Source organism: Aedes albopictus, chromosome 2 (assembly GCF_035046485.1).
Source record: "Aedes albopictus strain Foshan chromosome 2, AalbF5, whole genome shotgun sequence".
NCBI classification, from domain to species: Eukaryota; Metazoa; Arthropoda; class Insecta; order Diptera; family Culicidae; genus Aedes; species Aedes albopictus.
In genome coordinates, this window is record NC_085137.1 from 231,247,362 (window position 1) to 231,267,843 (window position 20,482).

The 20,482-nt window shown below is 40.0% G+C and overlaps 1 protein-coding gene across 1 annotated transcript in view; it reads right to left on the reverse strand.

Annotated features, from left to right (window-relative positions):
• Nucleotides 1–1,667: 1,667 nt before the first annotated feature.
• LOC109412362 (S phase cyclin A-associated protein in the endoplasmic reticulum) overlaps nt 1,668–20,482 on the reverse strand; it is a 182,144-nt gene continuing 163,329 nt past the window's right edge. The window contains exons 13-15 of the mRNA XM_062851325.1: nt 14,583–14,747; nt 2,694–2,846; nt 1,668–2,483 (exon numbers count right to left, since the gene is read on the reverse strand). Coding sequence (XP_062707309.1) covers nt 2,409–2,483; nt 2,694–2,846; nt 14,583–14,747 — 393 coding nt within the window. The 3' untranslated portion in view covers nt 1,668–2,408. The remainder of the gene's footprint in view (nt 2,484–2,693; nt 2,847–14,582; nt 14,748–20,482) is intronic.

Here is a 20,482-nt window from a genome sequence, read left to right on the forward strand (position 1 = left end):
AAAAAACGGTGAATGAAGGACATTTCAATCGTAGTTTTTTTTTTCTAAAATTTGTGCGACCTTTACTTTATCCGGCAAACTTTTATAAAACAACAATGTCTGGTAAACTTTTATAAAACTAAAAGTCCTTCTAACACTGTTTTTTGATACCATGCGTCTGAACTGAGATAGTAGCAAGTGAGTATATTTCATTCAAAGTGAGTATTCCCTACGTTGTATCCAGCGTGTCTATCTGGATAGTATTCATCTCCACACCTTGCTTCCTGCTTTAAGGACAAACGTCTTGAAATCCCGGTTCAACATTGCATCAAAACTTCAGACGCACAAATCTCAAGAAGCAAGCTTCAAACAACAATGCATTTTATTATTCTATTCTTGCTCACTAGTATTAAGCTTAAAATAAGAAGCGCAGGTGCGCTGGTTTTGTTTACGAAGAGATTTGTGCCTTCAAAATCGTGAGTAGGTGCCAAAGTCGGCCATTGTGGCGGCCATATTGGGATTCTAACAAGTCTGTCCTTAATTTGTTCGCATTTTTATCACTAAAAACACGCATAACCTCGAATGAGCTTGAGCTTGTGCTGAGCTTGGTTGACCGCCCGCAGATGCTACTCCAGTATCACCAGACCAGCTACACTCACACAAGGAACCAATGAGATTATCTGCCGGGGACTAGCAGGTATCTGCAGTATGTGACCGTTGGTGATCTTATATTTTTAGGCGACAATGGCGCCTGCCACGTCAGGTTGCAGGTCAAAGTGAGGAAGGGGAAGGAATGCAATCGTTTGTATCCACATCAGACCGAGTATACCTCTGCGTCTGCACAAACTCATGCGGATGTCGGAGTGTTGGTGGGATATGGTTGGCAGAGGGCTCACACATTGGTGCGTGGATGCCAGGCGTAAAGTGATAGATCAGTGCGATTATTGTTATGAAGCTAAAGCGGCACGGTTCGCTTGATTGCATAACCTGTAGGCGTTATCTGATAGATTGACACTGTGCTGTGAAAGGTGGAAGGAAGGGAAACGGCTTTTCAACCGTTCTGACTGGTTCTAGACAGGATGCAAAATGTTCAAAGTCATGCACTGAAAACAGCACGAATTTTAATGATTCTACACTGAATATTCAAAACAAACATTTTCATTTTCGCTCTCCCTCTTCACACAGTCAGTCATTTCGTGGTCATTGAATATGAAGCCGACCGGGAAACATCTTCAAAATTACCTACGTTTATGGCTACGATTCCCACCAAAAACACTCCACGATAATCAAATGGGACAAGATCTGTGTAAAGCACTATCAAATGTAATCGAAAAGTTAATATTTTATCAGCAATTTAACACTTTGTAACTTGTTTACAAGTATTCACTGACTTTCATTCAGTTGACAAACGAGTATCAAGCAGCTGACTATGAATATGCAGGCAAGTGAATGAAAATTGCCGCCCGGTGAACTTCAGCGTGTCTGCTAGAAAATTTTGCACACTGGTTCTAGCGATGGTTATGAATATATGAATATACATAAGGTGTATAAATATAGAGAAGAGTATAGAGAAAGTGGATAGAAAGATACATAGTAGAAGGAAAGGGACGGGCCAGGGATTGAACCCATGATCTTCTGCATATGGATCAGAACCGGTAGCCACCAGACCACCGAACCCGTAAAAAAACACGCATAACCTCGAATGATATTTCCACTCACAACAACAAATCTTTGCTAGAGAATTGCAATGAAAATCTCGAAAACCACAAATGATGAATCGACTTTCTCGACTCTTCAGTAATCTTCGGTGCAATGTACTCCGTAAATGGCTAACTTAAATACGTGTAATGAATTATGCATCGGTGAGTGCACATTTCACAGCTCATACCTTCAGACAAACAGAAAGCTGTACAAAACGGCTACGGTTGAAACAATATGACGCGAAGCTACTAATATTAGCTGAGCATCAAAACAAAACAGAAAAAAATCATCCGGACAATTAAGTATCAACTTGAGCCGAGACGCGTCCAACAGCGATGCAGTATGCTCAACTCATTAGGCGGCAGTAAATTTTGTGCAAACGTCAAGATCGATACCAATCTCGGCGGTCCGTCGACAGCGCGCGTCGCGGTTGCACTCGGTTAATGCAGCTAAATACGACATTATTGCTGACTTTAATCACTGCGCTTTTATGTCGCATTTTTATTGATTCCGGCTTCGTTCTCATTATTTATTGCTTCTGATGAGTGTGCGGTCGTTCCTCTTCTGGGGTCTACAACTGGGTGGGGGAAGTGACTAGTGCAAACGATGACCTTTATAGGTGTGACTATGACCTGAAACACAACGCGTGCACTTGCTAAAACGAAGGAACAACTTCTGCTGCGACACGTGATCGCACGAGATGGATGATGAACGAACTCCGAAGGAAATTACTCCGCCTTGGTCAGCAGTGAGACAATCCGGTTCTTTTTCGCCAGATCCGATTTGCTGTACTCCTCCAGGGACTGTTCCGATAAAACGAGACAGAACAAAAAAGAAAAGATGCAGACACAACAGACATTAAGATCTTCATTAGCAATCTAGCGATTATGCGCGCGGTCGACGACTGTTGGCCGAGCACGCGCAATCTCGCAGTCGCATCGGAGAAAAAACTGTCGTAAAATTGATCGACAGCAAAACGATCTTTGGCAACATTAGGGGGATAGGTAACTTACCGCGATGTCGAAATCTTTGCTCAGCACGGCTTTGGCTTCGGGATTCTCGTAGATGACGGTAACCAGCGTCGGATAGATGACCATGTCAAACTGCTTGGGAAGCTTGGTCAGGCTCTTGATTATCACCGATGAATGGTCCGATGTGAGTAGATTCTGGTAGGATGAAATTGGAATAAAAATAAATTTATTTACTCATCGGTCATTGATCAAGGTCAATTTTGAATTCAAACAGCGACACGTTAAATTCAAATTTGGGCAAGTATCTATTATTTACCCAGAATCCATTGAGTGATTCCTGAAGTGTACACTCAGAAATAAAAGTATACACGGAATTACTATTATTTATGCATTTTGTATCTGCCTCTCTCATTTACTCTCTTTTTGTTTTCATGCTATCTGCCGTTTAGCCTGGGTTGAAAAGAAGTGTTTCGTCAACCGAGGCGAAGCACCAGATAGCATAAAACAGAAAGAGAGTGAGAGAGATGCGGATACTAAATGCATAAATAGGGTAAACGCACTAGTCTTCGCCCCCTCCCTAATTTTCGCCCCCCTAATAAAACATTCGTAGTTTTTGTGATTAATTAGGTAGATTGCTGTTTGCTCTTCAACGTATCTGAGAGAGCAAATAAAAATCAAACTTGTGCACTAATGATATTCCACAAAACCAATATTTTAATCTATCGAATTAGCGATTGTGAAATTGTCATGGCAATGATGTATGTTTTTTTCAACCCAATGCAAACAGTAGCGATAATCAGAACCTAGGAAGACATACAAAATCAACTCTTCCAACCCAAAATAATGAACATTGATAGTCATACAAGTCTTAGGAACACACAGCAGGTTATTTATTCAGCTACATTGATAAAACTTTTCAATTTTTAGCTATTTTTATAGGTGGCGAAAATTGGAGCACAAAATTTTAAGTTTCTAATTTTCGCCCCTGGCGAAATCCCTTGTCCCGTTCTATTCGTATTGCGTGTTTCAGTTTTCGCCCCTCTCTTTCTCGTACTGAACTCGGTTGTGGAGATATCGAATGAGGTGAAGTTGATCTTTGTGAGGTTGGGGAGGGTGGGGCAAAAGGTACCATTTATGCAAACGTGATCATTCTAATCTATTTCATGGGTGTCTTTTGTGATTTTTGGCCACTGAATTCGAAGGTCGATTCGACACCCAATTTTAAACGCAATTTTGCTATCATACAAACTACTTCATTTTTGATGCGACGTCTTGCTGTCGTCGTTGCAAAAAAGGAAGAGAGCGAAAATGAAATGCGAGCGAGCCAGCCAGAAAAGCACATGCCAATCTGTCCTGACTGTGAAGTCAGGTGTGATGGCAAAAACGAGCGATTTTTGGGACTGTTCGTGGGACGAACGTTCCAAACCGTCGTGATCTATAAGGGAGTGCCCGCACAATCTATTTTGGAGGATAGTTTACTATTTTATATAAAAGACGTTAATTTTTCATTTGTGTGACGCAAATTTACCGAATCAAATAAATAATTGAGCAGTCTAGATGTAAGTAACCTTTTTGTCGAATAAACTTGTTTAAAACTATGTTCACGTTGATGAGAAGAATTACAAAAATGGGAGAGAAAATGGAATTGATTTTGAAAGACTTTGCATGGGGTGAACAATTGATGATAAATTTCGCACCTCTTTTACTCACGAGGGTTTATCACTAACACCCATTGCTCAAACTCTCTGAATTTAAAAAAAAGTGTTAAATTTTAGGTGTTGAAAAGCTTTACGGGGCGAAACGTCCGCTTGCATTTTTCGCTTTGGCTAGTAATGAACTTCCATTCAACTCTAATTTAACTATTCGCAACAGCTATGGAAGATTGCCCATCACTTGAATTCCATGTGTCACAAATTCGAAAATATTTTTGACGTATTTTATTTATAAGAATATTTCTGACGTTCGATTTAAATAAGTCGTAAGTTTGCTGAGATTCTTATGCAGATCGGAATTATTCAAACCGAACGCCAGATTTGTTAGGCACACTCTTCTTAGATGCACAAAATCCCTGCATTTTTTAACTCTCGTCAAGATCCACGCAGCCAAGCACTAAGTAAAAAACAATATTACTGATCCCTCAGCAACTTTGACAGTTTGTTACTCAGATTCACCATTTTTTTCTGAGAATCAGCTGACAATCGTTACTTTTTACTATTCAGTGAGTTTGCTGTACAGTCAGCAGCTGTGCGAGAACAGCCGAATTCGCAAATATTGTTATATCTAGTGTATGATTTCAAAATAAGTAGCCCTAAGGACCCCCGATAGATATTTTTTTCGTGACGTAATTTATGGATGTTCCCCTCAAGTTATGTAATGCAAAAAATCCATTTCAAAATCATCCCTTCTATTCTATTTTTTTGCATGGGACATCAACAGACCACCCACTTCACCCCACAAAGCGTGACGTAATTTGTGTACGTACCCCATTAATACGTAATTTTTAGTTGCTCATGTGTTCTACTTTACAATCTATCTATTGATCTATGTATGTATTGTTTCATTCTGTTCTGAAACTCAAGGAGGCGAATAATGCGCATACAGGAAAATATTTTTTCTTGATTTTCCAGACGGGAGCGTGCTTTGGATAACTCAAAAACGCAGAAGACAGTACTAAGCTTGCCGGAATCATTCGTATTCCATAAAATTTTAAGGATAGTCATGATCGAATTGAGGAAAATTATTGGGCAACGGCAGGGGCGAAAATTAGAGCGGAGATGGGGCGAAGATTGAATTTTGGGGGGCGAAAAATAAATCACAAATCAACATTGAAAATTGTTATTTTAATGAATAAAATCTGTATTTAATGGTACTTTTGAGCTGGGTTACCACTGATTAAAAGATAATTAGGAAGAATCACCAAAGAAACATAGATATTATCGAAAATATATTTTGAAACTCAATAATTTGGATAGTTCTATGCTTTAGGGGGTCGAAATCTAGTGCTTTTACCCTAATAGTAATTCCGTGTATACTTTTATTTCTGAGTGTATATCAAGAATTCCATCACACATTCTAGGGTTACCAGGAAGAGCTCTCAGCATTTAGCATTTACACCGGAATATCACTAGTAACTGTTTCAAAAGTCATTCAAGGCATAAACGCTTGGAGGCACGGCCATAAACTACATAGACTTCGGCCATCTCAAACAATTTCCTTCTCCCTCCGTAGACTATTGTTCATATACATTTTATGAAACTTTCAGGACCGTAAACATTGGACAACCTGCCTACATATGTAGTTAAGGTAGTAAACGCATAGCTATTCTACAAAACAATGCTGAAGATAGCTGCTCCTTGAACAAATCCCAGCTTTGTTGACATGTTGTTCACATGATAGACGAATAAATGTTATTTGACTAATAAGTTTCTCAGTAAATAATGTTGGAACACGAATAATCAAAAACGATCAAATCTGACTATACATGTCAATGGTTGCTACTCCGTGATTGATCTGAGCTGGTACCAATTGCACTGAGATCCAAATGAATAAGGGCTGGGACACTCCACTTATTCTCAACGTGCAATTCTAGCAGCTCATACTTTTTGGATCAATAACGGCGCCGGCCACGTCCTTATAGTCAGTTGGGAAGGGAGAGGAATGTTAGAGTGTGCTGGTTGTTGCTACTAAAGACCGAGTTAAACCTCTGCATCCCCACAACCAGCACGGACTGGGGTATTTGTTAGACGGAAAGGATGGGAGATCTGGGAGTCACCGTTGGGTCGGTGATGCGATCCATGGATAGGGGGTTATTGATAGTGTTCGTAAGGTGATAGATTGTGTGGTGAAAAAGTTGAATAAGGTCAAGCGGCACAGCACGCTTTGGTTGCATAACTTGTAGGCGTTATATACACTGTGCTGTGAGTGGAAATTGGAAGGGAGGAAAACGACTTTTTTACAATTCGTTTCTGGTTCTAGCCATGGCTATGAACATATGAATATACATGAGATGTATATGTAGAGAACAGAGAGAGAGAGAGAGGAAATTGATAGAAAGATAAGATACAAAGTAGGATGAAAGGGACGGGCCAGGGATTGAACCCATGACCTTCTGCATACGAATCAGAAGCGGTAGCCACTAGACCACCAAGCCCGTCTAAATAATGTTGGAACACGAATAGGCCGAAAAGGCTAAAAATGACGTAATGTAAGAAGAAAAAAACATGAAAGCATTTCCTAGAACACAAGACAAATCTAGATACACCAAATTCAAAAAGTCGACTTTTTGTCGGCTAGCATAAAATTACAGGACCACATCAAGCTGCAATCTTTGCTCTTCAATCTATTACACGTTTTGCAAGTTCATTCCACTGTAGGAAGAGAAAAGGCAACATCCACAGTTGTAGGTATTTGCAAATCATCACGGTCGAACAACTGTTCTATAATTATGGAAGGCAACGAGAACAAAACAAAACCGGGTGATTTCATCACAAATTGTAGACGTACCAACAGTGTAGTGTCAGTCGGCCATTAGTGAGACATCAAACTTGGCCCTCCTTTCAGACTTCAAGCGCGAACTGTAGCAAAAAAGTTTTGTCGGGATGGCGGCAGACAGAACATAACCAAAAACTGAAAATGTTAGGCAGAAGCCAGGTTGTATGTTATCGCTTTCTGGTTTTTTTTTTATATTTATTCATCCGATATAATTGGCTGTCTTTAGGAAAAAGGTATCAAAATATTTTGGGATGAATAAGTGTCAGTATTATGGGTTCAAAACAAATGAAGGCTAACAAAACCAAACAAGCAGAACATTTGGTCAACATTAAAAACACTGTATGCTAAAGACACGAAATCTGATGATTGTTGCTATTGATGATCATTGTCGCGTCATGACGATGATGCTGTCGAGCAATGCTTTTAAAGCGCGTTTGACAGGTCTCCTGCTCGATTGGAATGACATTGACAGCAAATTTGGAATTCCAATTGGAACATTTCGTGTCTTTGCATATAGTGTCTTTAGTCAACATAAAGCCGAACCATCGCAACATTAGTCCTGTTCAACGACGTAGGTTGAACTTGCTCGAAGTTGCTGCATCCTACTCTTACCCATTTGTCAACAAACGGGAAAGAGCGGGATGGAGCAAGTTCGAGCAAGTTCAACCTACGTCGTTGAACAGGACTATTGAATTGATGTCGACCCGATGAGCGCACTGCGCACTGTTTTGATTTTGTATGAGGTTTTGACGTTTCTTGACCTATAGGGCACTGCATGAAATTCTCTCCTCCTCTCAATTTCGTAAACAACAAGGCCTAGACACGTCAAAATCCCATACAAATTCAAAGCCGCCGTCGCTCCTAAGGAAAATTTGTCACATCCTGGCCCTGTTGTTTATAATTTGGGCTTTATTTTATTTAATTTGTTTTTTTAGTAAAAATGAACATTAGGGGCTGTCCATAAACCACGTTGTCATTTTTTTAATGGTTAAAATTTGCCATTTTTTTGCCATTAAGCCCGGGATAACTCAAATGGATTCAGTTTATTATCTAAATGGAAGGGCGTTTCTGGGCGTTTCAGGAAGTTTCAGAGGGCTTTTAGGGGGTTTCAAAGGCTCACAGGTGAATTTCAAGGGGTTTTCAGAGGTGTTTCAACACATCTCAATGCATTTCAAGGTATTTCAGGAGCTCTCAGAGGCGTTTTAGGGGGCCTTATAGGCTATCAGGTGAGCTTTACGATTATTTTAGAGAGGTTTTAGGGAGCTTCGCAGATTCTCATGGTTTATAGGCGTTCCAAAGCGTTTCAAGGCGTTTCAGGGCGTTTCAGGTTTTTAAGGGGCTTCAGAAGTTTCAATGTAAAGGGTGAGTCGATAATTATTGTGCCATTTTCAAACTAACGTAACTTTTTTCCTACTTCACCGAAATCAACCAAATTTTGCACAGTTTCTCCTTATAGTCTATTGTTTACATCAGTGTAATTGAGCAGTTATCAGGGAGTTACGATCGACATAGAATAAATTTAGTTAACAGTTCACAAAAAGATGTTGTACAATCATATGCTAAAATCTAAAATTATGGTATCATGTCTTGGAAAAATTAATGATTATACATTATCCGAACATTTCAATGTTCATAAATAGGTTTCAGGAACGGTTGTCAGTGAAACATAATCTTGGAGCTGGGTGAAAATCAGTCACGATGCGCATAAACAAACCAGAGAGCGGTTATTGTTTGTTTTAAGTTGAACCTGAACACCTCCATATGGAGGGCACCAATCGAAAATGTCGTAAATTTCAGTAAAACGCATAATAAATTTGAACCGATACCAAAAATTTGAAATACATATGTATACTAGACTACTGAAAAAATTGGTTTCATTTCGTTAACTGTAGACGATTTGCGAATCAGTTGAAGGTAGGGTGGCACAATAATTAACGACTCACCCTTTATTTCCGTTGTATTTGAGAGGGCTTCAGGGGAACGCAGGTGAATTTCACGGAGATTCCGTGGGGTTTCAGATGCATTTGAAAGCGTTTTAAGGCGTTTCAATGCATGTCAGGGCGTTTGAGATGAAATCAGAGGGGATTTTAAGGGGCTTCGGAGGCGTCGGAAATATACGGAGGTTTTAGAGGCGTTTTGAAGCGTTTCAGAGGATTTCAGGAGGTTTTCGGGGCGTTTAAGTGGGCTTCAGAGGCTCACAGATAAATTTCACGGCGCTTCCCGAGGCATTTCAAAGCATTTCAAGGCTTTTCAGGGCGTTTCAGGAGGTTTCCGGGGGTTTCAGGGGGGTTCAGAGACTAGCAGGTGATTTTCAATAATTTAATTAGTAGATCCAATGGTTTTTACTCAATAGAGTTCTTGAAAATCCTGAAACAGACAATGTACTCGCCACTTAACATCACATAGTAGCATGAGGATGTGCATGTTTAAATGTAATTCATAATGCTCCAATAAATCAGTTATTACGCTTGTAGATCCGATGGGAGTTCTAGGATATTTCTATAGTATAGAATCTATACAACCCACCACTTGATAGAACATAGATACCTGATGCTGAGTGAGTATGAATCCCATTCATAATTTATGTACACTACCCGGCATAAGTATAGACTCACAAAAAGTATTGCAACAATATTGCATCACATTGACTCACCTCGATATCTCCAAAACCTGAGGACTTACAAAGATACTGTCTTCAGCAAAGTTATTCAGACGCCCTAATGCAACAACATTTATGAGGGTGGCATTTTTGTAGGTGTTCTGGTATTAGAGATATCGAGGTGAATCAGAGTGATGCAATATTGTTGCAATACTTTTTGTGAGTCTATATTTATGACGGGTAGATATGACTAGTAGCTCTCGCAGATTCCATTACCTTTACTCAAGAGAGATCCTAAAAGAATCATTGAACTCATCACTTCATAGGTCATAGCGGGTATGTTCCTTAGTCATAACGCTCTTAGAGACAACTAAATACGTTGGTAGATCCGAAGACCTATACTCAAAGGAGTTCTTAGAGGTCCTCAAACAGAAAATAAACTCATAACTTGACAACATGACATGAACAGCTGCATACGGCTGTGCAAGCATGAATTTTATTCACAAAGTTCCAATAGATCACTGATTACACTGGCCTAAGCTCCAGGAAGTTCTCGGATACTCTTTAACTTTTAACCACCCCTAAACGTGCATTAGGTCAGCGAGGTGAGCGCAAGCTAATGCACGAATAAGGCTAAGCACGCCGTGAACGCCCCTTAGCTCTGCTTTTTTTTTCCGTAAACCAACTTTATCACTTATCTTTAGTACTCCAAATGCTCTTAACATAAACAAATTTCGTTTAGGTAACTTTACTTTAATGGAGGGACCTAAATGAATTTCACCTAAATGGAGGTTTGAGTATACCAGTGATTCATGTAAATTAATTAAACTCAACATGTCAAACATTCCCAACACCCTTAGATCAGGATTCAAACCAAATCAAAAAATGTTGACCTTCGCCATGAGGAAAGAGCATGCAACATCGGCATTGAGCTGATTCCGGGAACAAGGCGCCTAGGAAAGTTCTACCACAGACAAACAGACGTCTCACTCTACTCACTTTCCATGGTTTCTCTTTTAAACGGATTATTCAAATATTCAGCAGATCGCAAATCACTCGCTCATGGCGCTCGCATCGTTTTTGCTCCTTTTGACGTTTGCTCACTACCGCCATCTACTCAGTGAAATTGCGAACCATAGCGTAATTAGCATTGGGCGATTATGTTTTCGTGACGATGATTTTTATATTCGAAGAGATGGCTTTCCAGTCTTGACAAAAGATAAAAATACTGCTATTTTATTAAGACTGGAAAGCCCGTCCGGGAAAATTCCGGGTGAAATTTCCAGAGCTATCAGAAAAGCAACTCTTGGTTGTAATCTCAAAAGGAAATCCTGAAAAAAAAAACCTGGAAGCACGATGCAAAAAAAGTTTATCCACCCCGCTACCAATTAGCAATTCATTCCGGTGTTTCCGATGATAATCGGTTCCATTTATTGAGTGTTCCTCCATGATTCATAAATTTATGTCAATTTATCACATTGCCATTGAATATACGGCGATCATATCATGTCTTGAGATTTTATGTGAAGAATTATTAAAAAGGGGAAAAAATACGCAAAACACCCCTAAATGGATACTACGATTTAAGTGTGTTTTGCAGAGTTTTAGCGTGTGTTCTATGTGATTCTCGAATGTAAACATTGTGTCTAGCTGTCATTTAGTGCTCTTGAAGTTTGCGTGCTCGGAATTTCGGTTTTAGGTTTTAAAATTGGAAGTTTTTGTTGCAAAATGCTCAAAAAAGCACAAATTTCGATCAGCTTCCGAAATTTGATTGTTGAACATCACAAAACTGGCAAAAGCTACCGTGATATTGCCAATATTGTCCAGCTTCACGAAGATACAGTCGCTAGGATTGTACATGTGTACAAAAAACGTGGTTATATCTCACCAGCTAAGCGATCAGGGCGCCCTTCAAAGACAACTGATCGAATTGACAGAGCTATCGTGAAGAAGGCGGAGTTGGACCGGGGGCTGTCAGCTCCGAAAATTGCAGAACAGATAGAAAACGAATTTTCCATACGTTTGACATCACAGTCCGTGTGAAATCGACTTCATAAGAAAGGTCTGAAGCGCAGAGTAGCACTTTCGTGGTCCAGTGATGACTGGAATAAGGTGATTTGGTCAGACGAGACGAAGATAATGCTATTTGGATCTGATGGTATCACAAGGAAATGGCGGCGAACCGGTGAAAGTTTGAAAAAGGAGTGTTTACGGCCTACTGTCAAACATGGCGGTGGTGAGTTACTTTACCAACATTTATTTTTCATCCAACTGGTCATGACTTTCATTTTTTCTGCAGGTAGAGTCATGGTGTGGGGATCTATGGCTGCATGGTGTTGGAGAGCTTGAGTATATTGATGGAATCATGATCAAGGAGGTTTATTCGGACATTTTGAAGAGAAAACTACCAGCTTCTGCACAAAAGCTAAGGTTGGGGCGCAGATATACGTTCCACCAAGACGGAGATCCGAAGCACACCTCGAAGCTGGTTTCGCAGTGGTTCAAGGAAAAGCGTATCAAGGTTATGGAGTGGCCAGCACAGTCTCCCGATCTTAATCCGATCGAGCATCTCTGGTCAATTTTGAAAACTATGGTCCAACAAGTATCCAGCAATTGCGGCAGGTAATCTCAACTGAATGGGACAAAATCACGCCGGAAACTACATTTGAGCTTGTCGAGTCGATGCCCGACGATGCCGAGCCGTTATTGAAGCCAAAGATGGTCACACGAAGTATTAATCTTCGTGTCCCAGAGGGGTGGATATACTTTTTTTGCGTTATTTCTTCAATTTTTCTTTAACATCATGTCTCAAATGCAAGTGAATTTCTATATTATTTCGAACTCTTATGAATTGGCTTTGTTTTTACAAAAATAAATATGAACTGGACAAACATTAACCGTATTTTAATTTTCTGGTGGGTTTTGTGGAAGAAATCTGATTTTTCACTAGGGGTGGATAAACTTTTTTTACATACTGTACAATATTTAAAAGGTGATACATTCTGAAAATCTGACAGTTTTTTGATGACGTAATTCAAATCGTTCATAAGCGTGAACACAATGACCTAGTACTCCACACCAATTTGATCAACGTAAAACGATAAGAACGACGTCACATGTTTACATCCAAAATTGATGTTTACATACTATGATTAGTTACTAGCCTGCCTTGTGATCTTTATGCCGTGCCTAGAAGGAACTATTGAAGGAACCCGTGAAGGAACTTCTGTTTTAATCTTAGAAAGAATTCATGCAGGAATTCCAGCAGGAACAACTCGAGTAATCCCAGAAAGAACACCTAGAGAAATTACGAAAGAACCCAGCAAGGAATTCCTAGGGGTATCCCAAAAGGAGCACGTGAAAGAATTTCAAATGGAACTTCTGGATGAATCTCAGAAGGAACTTAACAAACGACTCTTAACAAAGTTAATGTTAATATTGTCGAATTCGTTTTTGATTCAGTTCCAACCTGGGTTGGAACTGGATGAGATCACAGTTTCAACCCCAACCCGACTTCGGTTTCGCTTGTACTAAAGTTTGTTTGAGTTTGTTTGACGTTTGTTTGTTTACACATTTTCCGCCAATCCAGTTCCAACCCAGGTTCAAAAACGAATTCGACATATGATACGACAGGATTCGCCTAGGTATAGGAAGTAGTATTCTAGCAACTCTTGTACAACATAAGATAATAAGCTTCGGACTACTTTTATTGCATTGTATTGCAGTGCATTGCATAGCATTGCATTTCACATTATTTTGTCCAGCAATACAAAGTACTAAAATACAACGGAACTTTCGGTGCCCAGTATCACGAAAAACGGAATCTACCTCTAACCCAAACAGAATTTCCACATTTTGTACATTCCCACCAACTGGAAAAGGCGCAACCCATGGCAAGCCCGGTTTCATGGCTGGAGGATTTTGTTCTAGATAACGGCCGGAAGATGGCATCGAAGCAAAACTACAGATAATGATACGTTTTGTTACGACGATATGACTGTGCTTTTTTTCCCCGTGGTTACACCCACAGAATGGACTCGGCGGCCGCCTTGCGCCCGTTGGTGAACTACAAAAAGTTAGTGCTGTAGTGCAACGCCACGAAGAAGAGACCGCGGCATAAAGCAAAATCAAAACACAAGAGATATGACCGACCGCAACTGCCGACGTAGATACGTGCCATGACGGGGGACTCGGCCTGGGTCGATATGGTGGAGAGCAAGCGCCGGTCGTCAGTTGGATTTTTTTGGGTTTCATATTTTCGAAATGGCTGCGTTGCGAAAAATGATGAGCCTCGTGTCCTCGTCCGATTTAACCCACGCCGGTCGCCACGAAATGCCAAACAGGCAAAACATAGTTTGGGGGAAAGGGGGAAGCCGGAAAACATAGACTAACGAGAATACACAAGTCATAAAAGTAATTTAGATCAGAAAATCATTGCGGCGCATGGTATGGTAAAAGCTAATGGAAGCGAAGATCGGACCCGAAGGCGGTGTGGCGGCGAAGGCGAAAGAAACGCGCGCGCCTTCGGAAGAACAAAAGAAACCGGGCAGCTTTTTGTGGTTGGTTCTCGGTTGTTTTCGGTTTATGCTTCACCCCTGGGGGCATAATGGTGAACTCGGAGAGGCTCATCGGCATCGACAGACAGCACTACCTACACCAATAGCAGCATAAAACGTTTCCACCATCATCGCAAGCCATCTCTATCTGAGCGAATCGATTCGATACAAGGATCTTGGGATAGCGAGCGTAAAAATGGTGGATTCTTTTCCTTTCGAAGCCCACTTGACTCATTTCAACAGAGTAATGGCTAAATATTCGAAAAGGGGCTCAAAAAATCTTACCTGATTAATTTTATTATTGGCACAGAAGAAACCTAACGTAGCTATTAAGTCGATTATCACAGCCTGGGTTTCACCCTTCTCCTCCGATTTCGGCACGCAGTACTGCAACAGAATGCTGACCACGTCCAGGAACTTAAACGAGAGATTCTCCTCCGATAGTACGTCCTGAAAATATAAAAGAAAAAAAAATAGGTATTAGTATGGTACAAAACGCAGGCATTTTAGGGATAGTTTCTGAGGCGCGTATATCTCTCATTCGGGACGTTGTGTTTCTTGAGGATCTTTAAAGAAATCACCCAACTTAGGCTCTCCAGAACTTAGCATTAAGCGAGTCGCACAAATTCGTAGGTGGTACAGTCCTAGACCGCTGTTATGAGGGTTACCTTCTTCCCGTCCGAACCATGGCACAAAGATTTGGGACAAATCTCTTACTCTTAGACAAGACTGACGCAATCCTTCAATGGTCGAGAACTGTCCCGGCCACGTCCTTGCGACTGCTGAAAGATGGAGAAGGATGGTTAGTTAGACACCTAGGAAAGATGTAGACAGCTCTACGATCTCTCAGGCCTAAGTGTCACGGGAATTTGGGTGTTGTTAGTGGAAGGGTAAACCCTGGTAAACCAAATGATAGGTTCGGTAAACGTTCTGGCGCACAAAATATTATTTTCTTTCGAAAGGGCCACTTATAGCTGAGTAGGTGTTAGAATATAAAAATATAGGGTGATTCGTCAATAATTGTCAATTATTGTTGAATATTGAACAGTTTCTGAAATTTTTCATTTTAAATCTAAGTTAAGCTATTGCTCCTATGTGTTACAAACATTTCATCCATACACCATTTTAGAGTAGAAATTCGTTTCCATTGACTAATTTATCAAAAGTTTGCCACGTTGATACTAAAAATTGCACAGAGTTGCCAGCACGAAATAAAACAAAGTTACCCATGATTAAAACGTCATTACACTTATTTGTCTCATCTGCATCAGTTTCAAATTGATGCAGATGGTTGAGCATGAGACTGTCGATTCGAAGAATCAAGGTTCAAGCCCTGGAATAGGATTTTTTGCGTCTCGATCCAGCTATAAGTTAATGAAACTACGCACTGCATCTTATTGCAATTTGGCAACATAGCCTTTGTTTTGAAACCGTAGAGAGCATAGTAAGAATGAAGTTTCCCTTCATCGTATAGTTGTGTTGATTTGTGGTTAGATAGATACAAGTAAGCTCCACAGTTGTATGAAAAATTCTGCATCCAGAAGCAGTTCCACGATGATGAATTGTTTTAGCTGAATTGATCGTTATCAAACAGATGCTCAATATGTCGCCCAGCTGATCTCGTCGACACGATTTCTTGTCAACAAGTAAACTAAATATCTAGCTAGTCCTGGAATGGGCTTAATTGGCAGGTCCCGATCATTATTACTTGGGAGATTGCGTGTAAGTTATGGCAGATTCATCATCCTAACTGCTACAAAGAAAGAAAAAAAAGTTTATCATGTATTTGAGCTTGAACCTGGGACCTTCTGAACCGCAGGCTCGAGCCTTACCATCTGCACCATTTCTGATACTTACATCAAAAGACATTAAAATACGATGACATGACGTCTTGATCATGGGTAGCTTTGCTTTAATTCGTGCTGGCAACTCTGGGCGATTTTTAGTATTAAGGACAAGGTATTTGGAATACATAGCTGAAAATTTCTAGAGCACCGTTTTTTAGAACCGTTGAACGGATTTTGATGAAAATGCATCACGCTAATTGTTCAGTGGTTGTCAACAGCGTGATGCATTTTGATCCACATCCGTTCAACGGTTCTAAAAAACGGTGCTCTAGAAATTTTGAGCAATGTACTCCAAATACCTTGTCCTTAACGTGACATATTTTTGATAATTAGTCAATGAAAACGAACTCCTACACAAAAACGATGTATGGACGAAATGTTCGTTACACAAAGGAGTAATAGCTAATTAAATAAGTCACGTAAAACAATGTAAAATTTCATGACTTTTATATGTAAAATCGTAAAAATATTGTGTTTTTACGAGATTTTTTAACTAAAATTGTTGAATAACTTCGAAATACGCAATTTAAACACTATAGTGTTTTCAGCAAAGTTGTAGAGTATGGTTCTAACTATATCTTAATGGTATTATCAGCACCTTTTCAGATCAACTTCTCTCAAAGTCCGCGATTATTGTTACAAAAATATGTTTTGCGGAACACTACAAATGCATCGTGTCCCTACATGAGGCGACATGCAACGAGTAACTTAGAATAAAACCCTACAAATGCACTATTTTATATTTCGCATTGCGTCCCACGTTGGACGCTGCTACGAAAATAAAATAGAACCCTACAAATGTACAATCATAACATCACAAGGTAACATCATACAACACATTACATAAATTATGGAAAGTTATCTAAATGGATAACGAAATCTAATCCCTGGATGACGAGGTTTTATTATTATTGTTGGTTCATTAGTCAATCCAGTTTTATTTTTTTTCTGGTAGATTGCCGTTTTGTTCGCAGAGCCAGTTGCTTACATTGTAGCTTGAGTTTGGCCTAGGAGTTTCTAATCCTAACGGGGTCTCTGGATTTGGGCAACAACACAAGACAGTCTGCCGTTTGATGTCCGTGTTAGGGAACGGCTGTTCGGGTCCGTATGAAGTTGACCATCAATATTAACTTCTTTTCTCGATCAGCCTGGATTGCTGTGTAGTGTCAGTAGCGGTTGCCACAATTGGCTAAAAATAACACTACGGGCTGCCTGTTCCGGTGCCAAGAGTCCACTAAACAGGTGACCTCCAATTCATGGTGTGATGCGGCTATATGCTTACCGTGCCTAGGAATGAATGGTTAGGTGAGGGGGGGGGGGTCTAATAATATCCTAACCGCTTAAGAGGAAACAAACCATCATCGTTTGGCAAAAACTCAAAAGCAGTTTTCTCGCTGTAATCTCAACTAATGTTAACAAAAATTTATCACTGCACTGTGGCCACCATCTGGATAACAGTGAAATAATTTTCAACCGTGATTTTGTGACTAAGAGGAAGAAAACAGCTTTTGAAAAATTGATGATTGCTGATGACTGAATGATGGTTATTTGAGCCTTAACGGAGCCTGTGGAGCAAGGATCGGTATATTCGCCTCACTCCATTCATATTCACTTTTCTTTGCTGAAGCGAATCGAGAAAGATGCAGCAAACGGATTGTCGTGGACAATGGATATTCGTTGCCGATCGTCGCAGTTTGGATCGCAAGCGAATGAATGAGTGGCGAATGGTGACGAATGCTGGTGAGCGATCGAAGCGGCTATTATCATAACTAGAAGAGAATTTCTGCATGTAATGCATACATTTTTAGTGTATTGTTGTTGAAATGCTAGATTAGCAAAGAAAATAATAAACATTTTTGGAAAACTTCAAAAATTCGTAAGCGCAATATCACTCACCGCTCGGGATGGTAACATAAGGCTGAATTTCAAAAGGCTGAATGCACATAAGGCTGAATACAAAAGGCTGAAACTGTGGATATGTAACAAAAGGCTGAAATTTCAAAAGGCTGAAATGACAAAAGGCTGAAACATGGCATATTCCAAAACTTGAAATATGCATAATAATGAACTCTATAGAATCTGAGCGCAATGTTTGAATGTTTGAGCTGAGGGTTTATTGATTTAAAAGATGGTATTACAAAAAGTATTATATTTTCCGGAATACTATTCCCCGGAGTGGCATTTGCCGAAATGTCGTTTCCGTTGGTGCTGTGTCAATATGCCGAAGGATATCAGGCCTCAAATGCCACTAAGGCGAATGGGTTATAATGATTTTAATGCTAAGGAGGTTTACTAGGCATCCTAGTTGAATGGTTGAATTATGATCTATGCATTTACCTCGAAAGAACAGCCTTTCTAAAAAAGCTGGAAAAATCTCTGATGGAAGAGTAAATATTGTGGCCGCAAATAGTATAGTATGACGACCAAGCGGAAAGGTTTGATGATAATATCTGCATACTAATAACTCTCCCGTGAGTGATTTTTCCTTCTATTAAAAATAGGCTGTTCTTTTGAGGTATTTGCATATATTCAGTGTTGGCATTCTTACCAATGTGTAAAATGCAGCGAGCTTCTGCGTGCCCATATTACTTAAAAACGATTCATCGAAGATTTCCCCTTCTGTTGAACATAGGCTGGCCTTACTGTGTTTGAATGTTATAGCTGCATCTTTTTTTTATCAAAGGTTTTCCTTCTTTTAAAATGTTGAAAGAACCATAATTTAAGTTCAGGTGTTGATGCTGCTTACTTTTTACCAGAAATTTCTCCTTCTTATAAAATAGGCTATTCTTTCGAGCAGTATTGTATTCGAACAGAACATGAGCCAAAAATGAACTGTGCACTTTAAATTTTTTGGTCGACAAAGCATTGAACTTGCCTGTCAGAGCTTTTGCTGCTTAAGAGCGCCCGTTCGGTTCCCATTCGACTCTGAATTCACATGCGCTTATCTTCATTATATCCTATGTGTCTTCTGTCCTAGGACTAGAACCTTGTGCCGCATCTACATGTTTGGTCGTTATTATGTTATGTCACAGGGTAATGCATCATAGATCCTTTGGTACGACATTGTGGTCTCGGATATTGAAATACAGCTCCAGGAATTTAGATTTTTTCAAACACACGATGGTCGGACTGGTTCACTCTTCAATAAAAGAAGATTGAATTAGCCCAAAACAGTCTTCCCAAACGAACACCAAACTCGCTAAGTACTGCTGTATTTATACTCCACCTGTACTCGGACTGTGCGTTCGTACCGCAACACACAAATCTGTACCCAAACGTGTACTTATGTTCAAAGTTCGTTTCAAACACAAGTTCGAACATATGTACAGTAGTACATGTGTACCGTGCGAAACGAAGTGGGAAGCAATCGTGCAAAAAAGAACTTTCTCGAACGACGACTGACAGTTCGGCACAAATCGTTTGCCAATCCGAACGCCGCTTCGGGTTTCATTCTCGGTTTGTGCTCGGATCGATTTTCGTTTTGTACTTCTGTACGTACACAAGTTCTGTACTTGAGTACTCTTCGGTACGGAGTACGGTAGCAAACACGGGTACTGCGATGTTTGGCGTTTGATGTTCAACACAAGTGCGAGAAAACGTACAGAAGTTGAACATGTGTCAAGTTTGTGGGAAGACTGGCCCAAAAGATTGCCAAAATTGAAATGGCGCAAATATATGACCATTTTAGTATCACAGATACCAGGGTAACATGTTAGTCAGCATGCTACGGGTTCAGTCCTATCCAGTTCATGCCGCGTTCAATTTGCATGTTCTGTTCAAATATACATATATTTGATCGCAGTTTGCCGAATATGAACTTCAATGCAAATTGAACGCGTTCACACTGCAGTGCTACAATTCGGTTCTGAATTCTTATGCACACAACATCGGGGGAAATAGTTTCTGTCGATATGTGATACTAAATAAACTTGTTTAGTCACCCGGAGTTCCTTGAGAAACTTAATCAGGAATGGCCAACTGATGGACCGATGATCAGACTCTATTGGTTTAGGCTATTTTATGATTTTCGATAATTCATGCCAATAACTCCGTTACTGTATTGTATTAAATCATATGATTGGAAATCCGGATTCTCCCAAACCCATGTTGACCAGACTGGTACGCTCAGATATGGTTCCAATAGCAGAAGAATTTCTGAACCTAGCTGAGCTCATTCAAAATGTTTGAAATCTATAGAAACATGGTGGAGGTATGGCCATTTTAGTTTCGCGGATTTCGCTAGTGTTCAATTTAGAACCCGCAAGCGTTATAAATTTAGAACTGAACAAAGTTCAAACATTTTTGAGCAACAGTTAGGTACAATAGTTTTTGCCTCAA